The 9196-nt window shown below is 37.0% G+C and overlaps 1 protein-coding gene and 1 long non-coding RNA gene across 2 annotated transcripts; both read right to left on the reverse strand.

Moving 5' to 3' along the window:
• Window positions 1-447: 447 nt before the first annotated feature.
• Window positions 448-1903, reverse strand: LOC148766986 (uncharacterized). The gene is made up of 2 exons (XR_016034378.1): window positions 1771-1903; window positions 448-748 (listed from the first exon to the last, which is right to left on the reverse strand). It is a non-coding gene; the product is annotated as an uncharacterized LOC148766986 (long non-coding RNA).
• A 3229-nt stretch (window positions 1904-5132) lies between these two features.
• On the reverse strand, window positions 5133-6079 carry LOC105973434 (vacuolar iron transporter homolog 2). The gene has a single exon (XM_088825633.1). The coding sequence runs from the start codon at window positions 6010-6012 to the stop codon at window positions 5197-5199; it is 816 nt and encodes a 271-aa protein (XP_088681759.1). The 5' UTR covers window positions 6013-6079; the 3' UTR covers window positions 5133-5196.
• Window positions 6080-9196: the final 3117 nt, after the last annotated feature.

The following is a 9196-nucleotide window of genomic DNA, read 5'->3' on the forward strand; positions in this document are numbered from 1 at the left end:
TCTCCCATTTAACTCCTCTCTCTCTCTCTCTCTCTTCTCCCTCACGTCTCCCCCTCCCTTTCTTTTCTCTCATTTAACTCCCCTCTCTCTCTCTCCTCTCAATCACGTCTCTCTCTCCCTCTCTCCTTTTTTTTTTTATTTTCTATATTATAACAGCAAAAATAAATAGCAAAATTGCAAAATACTTGTATCAAGTTACAACAACAAATTGCAAAATACAATTAGCAATATACATACTACAATTTATAACAGCAAAAATAAATAGCAAAATAAATATAATACGGAATCACCTACCATATGGCAAAATTATTATTTTACAAATGTCTTTTCACAACAACGTAATATGGAACTAATGATAATTTGCTCAAACATCAGAGGTTCGAGTTTATTCTTCCTCGAACAATATAAAATATTTTTAAAATATAAAATATGAAATAAAAGATGATATAACAAACCAACAAACCATTTTTATTTAGGAAAAAATCAGTACATTAAATACGAAATATTGTAAGATACAAATCAATAGATACAAGCAGTGTTGCAATATAGTCAATGAACAAAGTACAATCTATCATAATTGATTATGACTGGGTTGATGTCATAACGGACATAGTCTCGACGTCCGACTGAATTCACAACTTCCAAACGTCATCGGGGATCTTCTAGAAACATGATCTTGTCAGTAGCATCAACCTCTAATGAATCTTTTGTTGGTTTTCTTATGGCCTATAGTTGTAGCGATAGTAAACTACGAGTTCAACCAAAAAAGCTTCCAATTAAAATATGCACAAATTTGCATCAATACATATTACAATATCAAAACGCATCATTGAATCCCTATAGAGAAATACAATGTTCGAAGTTGCAACAACGAGATGCAAAAAATACAATTACTCGCAATATGCAATACATTATTAAAGGACAAAATATAAAAGAAAAGAAAAAGCCACACACACATTAAATTTAATACGAGTTTAGGAAGAGAACCAAAAAATATGTGAAACCTTTCATAGTTATTCCAAAAGAAGAAAACAAAAACTAATATTAATTTGCAATGACGAGCTGCAAATTAAAATATGCAGAACTGCACAAGTGAAAATGAAATCCGTCTAAAGGGACAACATCAACAAACTTCAAGTTGGAGACAACAACATAAAAAAATATAAACTTCAACAACATCAACAAAATAGTGGCAACAACAACCAAATAATAGTATGCAAATAACTATATCCAAATGCAATTGTCAACAACAAACTGCAAAATGCAAATGATACAGTGACAATAAGATATTTTCAACAAGTATTTTGTTATGATAGATGAAACTATTTATTACGACACCAAACTGCAAATATTTCAGTAAAATGCAACTTACACTATGATAACAACACATTCGAAATGAAATATAATATAAAAGCAAAATGCGCATCATATAAGCAAAATCCAAAATAAATAGCAAACTGCAAAATATACAAAAAAAAAAGCAAAATCAAAAGCAAGAAACCAATAACGTGCTGCTGTTTATTTTGCACTTTGCTGTTATGATGCGATAAAACCAATAACATGTTGCAATCGACATCAAAAAAATTATGTAACAAAAACAGCAAAATCAAAAGCAAGAAACCAATGATTTTCACATAAAAACAGATATGGTAATTGGGGTCGAAGAATCAATATCAACATCTATCGATCCATTGATCAAAATTTTCATGACAATTCGTGAATAAATCGCCATTAAAAATATAAAAGAACAGATATAGAAGAGCAAATCACCTGTACTTTTTCCATCTTTAATCATTGTCTCTCGTTTTTTTCTTTCTTTTGAGATTTACATCTACAAGACGTCGAGAACAATGATATATTAGAAAAATCAATTTCACAATTTTTTCTAGGATTACAGTATTTGTTTCGCATAAAAAGGGAGAGAATTTTTTGTTTCTAGGAGAGATTCAACGATCGAGATAATCTCGCCCCTATTTTTGCTAGATGGGTTCACGGGGAATAAATTTGCTATTTACTGATTTAAGATTAAAAATTTCCTATTTTATTTAAGGGTATATTGGCCATAATTAATTGTAGGGGGTTCTAGCAAAATTGGACTTATGAGTTGAGTTAATACCTATAGAATCTAGTAATGGGGGGTCTATAGAAAATTACCCCTAAATATTAAAGAGATGGCTTATTGGTGAAAGAAATATAGCCCTAAACCTAGACTAATAAAGATGCTTGATTAGGGACCTATGCACAAAAAACCCTAAAAAAAAGGTGGGTTTTGTGTATAAGTCCCTAACCAAACATTTATATTATTCTAGGTTTATGGGCTATATTTCTTTCACCAATAAACTCATTCATTTATTATTTATTATAAATAAAAGAAAAATTCATGTAAATGACAAAATTACTCCCAACCCTTTACATCCAATTCTTAATTGTAACCTCAATTTAATCAAATTTGACCACAAAAATCCAATTTTGACTTTTTTTCTCAAAAACTTTTTTTTTTCAAAAAAACTTTTTTTGCCGGCGGATTCCGGCGTTGACTTTTCGATATTTTTTATGTATTTATTTTTCTGTTCTTTTTTTTCTGCCGCCGGATTCCGGCGTTGATTTTTAATTTTTTTTTCAAGTAACGTTTTTTCCACCGCCGGATTCCGGCGTTGATTTTTTTAGTGTTTTTTAGTTTTTTTTTTCTTTTTTACGTCCGCCGCTAAACGTTGACTGTAATTGTGCTGTCATTAACGGTAATTATACTGTCACTGCCAGTAAATTAACGTAATTATATTGTCACTGACAGTACATTAACGTAATCATACTGCCGTTGACAATACATTTATGTAATTGTACTGCCGTTGACAATAAATTAACGTAATATTATTATTATTTTTTTGTTATTTTTTTTTTATTTTGTTTGATTTGTTGACAAGTCAGCGTATTATATTACTGTCGTTGACAGTAAAATAACTGTAAACACAATAATATTATTGTCAACCACATCAATATTATTATTTTTTTGGTCTTTTTTGTTTTGTTTGAGTTAATCACAGAGTAACGTAATAATATTACTGTCTATTATTGTAATATTACTGTAAGCACAATAATATTACTGTGGTTGACGGTAATATTACTATTGTTATAGTAATATTATTGTCAACCACATCAATATTATTATTTTTTTGGGTTTTTTTTGTTTTGTTTGAGTCATTTACGGTGTAACCTAATAATATTATTGTCTATTATTGTAATATAATTGTGGTTCATGGTAATATTACTGTTGTTATAGCAATATTACGGTCACTCACAGTAATATTAATTCTTTTGGCTTTTAATTATGTTTACATTTGTTGAACGGTCAACATATTAATATTACTCTATTACACAATAATAATGAATTTAGATGTGTTAATATTACTGTGCTAGAGATTAATATAGCAATATTAGTAAACTGTAGTATAATTTTACTGTGTTTAACGGTAATATAGTTAATATTACTGTCAATCATAGCAATATTGTTGTTTGAACGGGGAAAAAAAGATGTTAAAGAAAAAAAAAAGAAAAAAAGTCAACGACGGAGACCGGCGGAAAAATCAGCAAGAGAAAAAAAAATTATTTGTGAAATTTGATGTCAAATTGAGGTTAGATTAAATTAAATGATGAAATTGGAGCATATTAAAGTATAAGAGGCTACTTTAGTTTGTTACAAACCTTTGGACTATGTGTGGACTTTTTTGTAAAAGAGTTTATTGTTTGGATCTCTTTATGAATAATGACTCATTGATGGGCTTATTTGTAAAGGAAAAAAAAAAAAACAGGTTCAGAAATTAACCTATCCTCATTTATTTTGTCTAAAATACCCCTCATAATATAATTTTCATCAATTTCATCCATTCCACTATAACTTCATCAATATTACTCATTGACCCCGAATTTGAACAGTATATCACATTAACCCCCATTTTCACATTTTTTGGGAAAAATATTTTTTTTAGAAAATATTTTTTGTGTGGTTTATTATTTTCCAATCAAATTCCGGCCTAGAATTTTTTCCTTTTTTTTTTTAAGAAAAAAAATCTGAAATATTTTCCCCATCAGGATCCGATATTGACTTTTTTTTTGTATTTTTTTGTCTCCTTAAATTATTGCGTTAACAAAAAAATAATTATCTGAGAAAGTAATATTCAATACCAAAACATTAATATTACGGTCGGAGAGAGCAATATTGCAGGCCAAGACGATAAAATTAATTAATACATTAATATTACTGTATTAACAACAATAATATTGTCTTAGACAGTACAATTAGGAGACAGTAATATTGCAGGCCAAGAAAAAATATGAATGAAAAATACTTTAAAAAAAATCAACACTGGAGACCAGCAACTGACCTGCTGGAAAAAAAATTCAGAAAAAAAGAAAGTTTTCAATAAAAAAAATAAAAAAAAAGTCAACGCCGGAGACCGGTGGTAGTAAAAATTGGAGTAATCGTAAAAAATTGAAGTAATGGTCGATATTGGAGTTGAACTAAGGTTTCAAGGAGTTTGAGGTAATTTTGGTATATATGAAAGAATTTTCTATGTTAGCAAATAAGTTTGAATGAGGTGGATATATTTTTAAGACCAAAAAATAGGATATCCTTTTTTTAATTAAATGTCTTTATCATGGACCTATTTGTCATTTGCCCATTAATCATTGTTATCCAACAAGAAAAAAAATGAAGTAAATTTTTTACTAATTTTAATTCGCAAGATAATTTTATTTGATCATAATAAATAATTTGTAGATGAATTTATTTATTTATATAATTTATTCAAATCAAACTAAATTTTATGAAATGTTTCAAAATTTTCTTTAAATAGCTAAATCTTAAATTTTATTTATAAATTAAAGTAAGAATCACGTGGGAGGCATGTGTTACTTACTAGTTACTAGTGTTCAATAGAAACAGAAAAGTCAGACCATCCTGTTGTTGATGAATCATAAGAGTTGCATCATTTGTTCAAATCTTGGTTGATTAACTTTGCATCCAGTCTTATATTCATCTATCCAAATTTTAATTAAATGCAAGACTTGTAACTTTTATTAAAAGAATACGAAAAAGTAATGAAACTTTCATGGAACTGCACTTTGATGTGTGGTGTGTATGATACAACGTATAGATAAAACAGCCCCTAGTATATGTTTTTAGGATACGTAAATAGCAATCTAATCAGAATCATGACCCTTACGATCGGTATCCAAAGCCTTAAGGAAACCATAGGTAAAAGCCATTGAAATCCACCCTCCAAAAAGAACCCTAAGAGCAGATATCCGAACCGATGAACGTCCGCCAAGACGTGCTCCGGCACCACCAAATATTACAAGTGCGACAGACGTCACCAACACTATACCGACAGCTCTGGTCTTGTATCCAGGAATCAACATTCCCGAAAGTAAGGGAACTAGTGATCCGCACAAAAAGGCCAACCCAGAAGCCCCAGCAGCTTTATACGGATTTGGTAGCAGTGGATTATTTGTTTGTGTATCTGTTGACGGCTCATGATCAACGGGCATGGATATTTCCCGAGGCTTGATACTTTTGTCGTTATCATTAATGCATTTATGAATATCTGTGGTGGTGGTGGTGGTGGTGGCATGTTCAATGTCTCTCTGAGTAGAAACGGATACAAATTCTCCGACAGCCATGCTGAAGGCACCTGCAATTGCACCGGCTAGTCCGGAGATTATCATAAGCCGCTCATCCTCTTTAGCGCCACCGACACCGAGCATTAAGGAAGTTGTGGAAAGCAGACCGTCGTTTGCTCCAAGAATGGCTGCTCTCAGCCACTGAGCCCGTTGTATCAGGTTAACCCTTTTCTCTTCTTCGTCCTCTGTATTATTATTATTATTATTATTATTATTATTATTATTATTATTATTATTATTATTATTGTTACTATTAACAGAAAGCTTGATCTCAGCACCGGCAGCCATTATTAATTCTGGCGGGGGAGTGTGGATTTCCAGTCGAGACACGCTCATGGCTCGTGGAAGCAAATATATAATTAGAGAGAATTCTGTTGTGATCAAGATTCTTCTTAGTTGACGTCGGTATAATACAAATTCAGACGTTATAACCAAAGGAATAAACAATTACTGTAGTTTACTAGCAATATTTGCCTATAGATATCCGAGGACTATCAGCTAAGGACACAATGAGAACCATTTTATTATAACCTGTATGTATATATGATGATGCTAAAAAGTAGATCACCTGGGGTAGTGTAGAAAATGAGCTGGGAGAGCAAAGCAGATCAGTAGCTTGACAACTTGATGATCCTGAGGTACCTGCGATCATAGAACACATGAACTAAGCCGGGGGTTGATCCGGCGGAAACCCCTCCGACGCTCAAGTCAGACGTGCTGATCATAGAAATAGTCCAGAGAATACAGTTGATAGTATTGCTCAGTTAATAGGACGTACCTTAATAAAATGAGGAAAACCTCTATTTATATGTCGTTTATTGGGTTGGGTTTGCTTTGTTGGGCCCAAGCCTTACTTGAAGGTGTTTGGGCCTCGGTGATATTAGTCTTCGATATTGGGCTCGTAGCCCAGTAGGTAAAGAAATTGTAGGCCCATTGGGTTGGCCCAATTAGGCATATCATTAAGCCCCCCACTCTCGAGTCGATGTGGGGGCCATGTTGTGATGGGTCTCAGATCGTGTCGAGAGTAAAAATTGTAGAAGTCGATCGTTGGCGTATGGCCTAATGGTATGCGAAAACGCGTTGGAGCGTGTGTCGGAGGGGCGTGAATGCGCGTTGGCGCATAACGCGACAAGGTTGTCGCGATGTAAGTTAATTGAGTCGTCGGTTTTGTCCCGCGACGATGTAGTAGCGAATTATCTCCTCGTGGGAGTTGTCTTGTCGCGGGGTAATAGTGTTGATCGAGTTATCTCCTCGTGGGAGTTGTCTCGCGATAATGTAGTAGCACGGATCAAGTATTCTCCTCGTGGGAGTTGTCTCTGGGGTAATCGAGTTGATCGAGTTACGTCTTAGTGGAAGTTGTCTCACGATAATGTAATAGCACGGAGCTAGTATTCTCCTCGTGGGAGTTGTTATTTTTTGACATTGTCAATGTTTTGACGCGTTGCTTATATGTGTTTACATATAGCCTTGTGCGTGATATACTTGAGGAGGGGATCAGACTCTCAAGGTTTTTTTTTTTTTTTATGGGGGTCGTGCCCCTTGTTAGACCTCGTGGGTCTTAAGTATGTTTGGACCGTGGCCACGTTTTAATGAATGACCCATCGAAAACAAATAGATAAATTTGAGTAATCAAGCTGGCCAGGCTATATAGATTCTCATAATGTCTCTAAGTGCTTCTAGGGTTGTAATCGTGCTAACTTGAGCTTGTGATTATATAGTGAATTTCGGGCGAGTTGTCTCCTCATGGGAGTTGTCTCGCGGTGAGTAATATTTATCGAGTGAGGTGGTTGCATGTGGGAGTTTCCTTGTAAGGGGTTGTAGGACCGAACGAGTTGTCTCCTCTGGGAGTTGACTCGCTGCAGGTTGTATTACTGCGCGAGTTGGCTCCTCGTGGGAGTTGTCTCGCAAGGGAGTTGTAGAAGCATCGGATGGCGCGCGACTGAGGTCGCTCTGAGCGAATTGTCTCCTCGTGGGAGTTATCTCGCTGTGGTTATGAGACCCGAGGGAGTTGGCTCCTCGTGGGAGTTACCTCGCAACGGGTTATAGGACGGAGCGAGTGGTCTCCTCGTGGGAGTTATCTCGCTGTGGTTATGAGACCCGAGGGAGTTGGCTCCTCGTGGGAGTTACCTCGCAACGGGTTATAGGACGGAGCGAGTGGTCTCCTCGTGGGAGTTATCTCGCTATGGTTATGAGACCCGAGGGAGTTGGCTCCTCGTGGGAGTTACCTCGCAACGGGTTATAGGACGGAGCGAGTGGTCTCCTCGTGGGAGTTATCTCGCTATGGTTATGAGACCCGAGGGAGTTGGCTCCTCGTGGGAATTACCTCGCAACGGGTTATAGGGCGGAGCGAGTGTCTCCTCGTGGGAGTTATCTCGCTATGGTTTCGTAGACCCGAGGGAATTGACTCCTCATGGGAGTTATCTCGCTGCGGGTGGTAGTACTGAGCGAGTTGGCTCCTCGTGGGAGTTGTCTCGCAAGCCCCCCACTCTCGAGGCGATGTGGGAGCCAAGTTGAAAGGGGTACCGGATCGTATTGAGAGTAGATCGGTACTGTAGTCTTGCGTTAATCGTTAGCATGGCGTGGATAATTTTTTTTTTTTTTTTTTTATCCGTGTGAGAGCATGCGCGTTATGGTGTGGTGCGCGGGAGAGCTCGCGCAATTTGGTTGAGCGCGTTGAAATTCTCGCGCGATTTGGTGAAGCGGTGTGAAATCTACGCTCAATTTGGTGGAGAGTAGTAAAAGTTGCGCCCTATTAAGTGGGAGCGCGCGCTCCAAGGTTGCCTTGGGAGGCGCGCGTTATGGTGAGGCGCGCGGGAGAGCTCGCGCAATTTCATTGAGCGCGTTGAAATTCTCGTGCGATTTGGTCAAGCGAATCAAAATCTACGCGCAATTTGGTGGAGGGCGGCTATAGTTGCGCGCACTCCAAAGCAGGAGAGAAGGCGCGCATTGGAGAGCGTGCGCGCCCCCAGGACGCGCAGCTATTGGGCGGGCGCAATTAATGCGCAGAGAGAGAGAAAGAGTGATGGGAGGGTAGTGATTTGATGGGGCATGGGGAGGCGCGCGGACCAGAAAAAGTAGGAGAGAGAGGGTGGGGCGCGTGCTGTGCACGCGCTGAGAGAGATAGCTGGGGCGCGTGACGCGCACGCGCGCGTTGGCGCGTGGACGCCACGCGCGTTCTGTGTAGTTTTTTTTTTTTTTTTTTTTTTGCTGTTGGCGCGCGTGCATTGCACGCGCGCGCGTCTTGCGCGTGTACGCCACGCGCGCGTGCTGTGCACGCGCGCCTCCTGTCCTTTTTTTTTTTTTTTTTTTTTTTTTTTTTTTTTTTTCCGCGTTCGCGCGTACCGAGGCGCCCTTGGGCGGAGCGCGCTGACGCGCGCGTTTTTTGTTGTCTTTTGTCCTTTTCTTTCTTTTGTCTTTTTTGATTCTTTTTCTTTCTTCTTTTGTCTTCTTCTTCTCTCTTTTGTTGTTTTTCTTTTTTCTTCTAATTCTTCTTCTCTTTTTTCTTCTATTTTTTCATCTT

Source organism: Erythranthe guttata, chromosome 11, assembly GCF_056151865.1.
Source record: "Erythranthe guttata isolate IM_541 chromosome 11, IM_541, whole genome shotgun sequence".
Lineage (NCBI taxonomy): Eukaryota > Viridiplantae > Streptophyta > Magnoliopsida > Lamiales > Phrymaceae > Erythranthe > Erythranthe guttata.

Bases quoted from the DNA above. Each gene is read 5' to 3' on its own strand.
- LOC105973434 (XM_088825633.1), bottom strand. From the start codon at position 6,012: ATGAGCGTGTCTCGACTGGAAATCCACACTCCCCCGCCAGAATTAATA.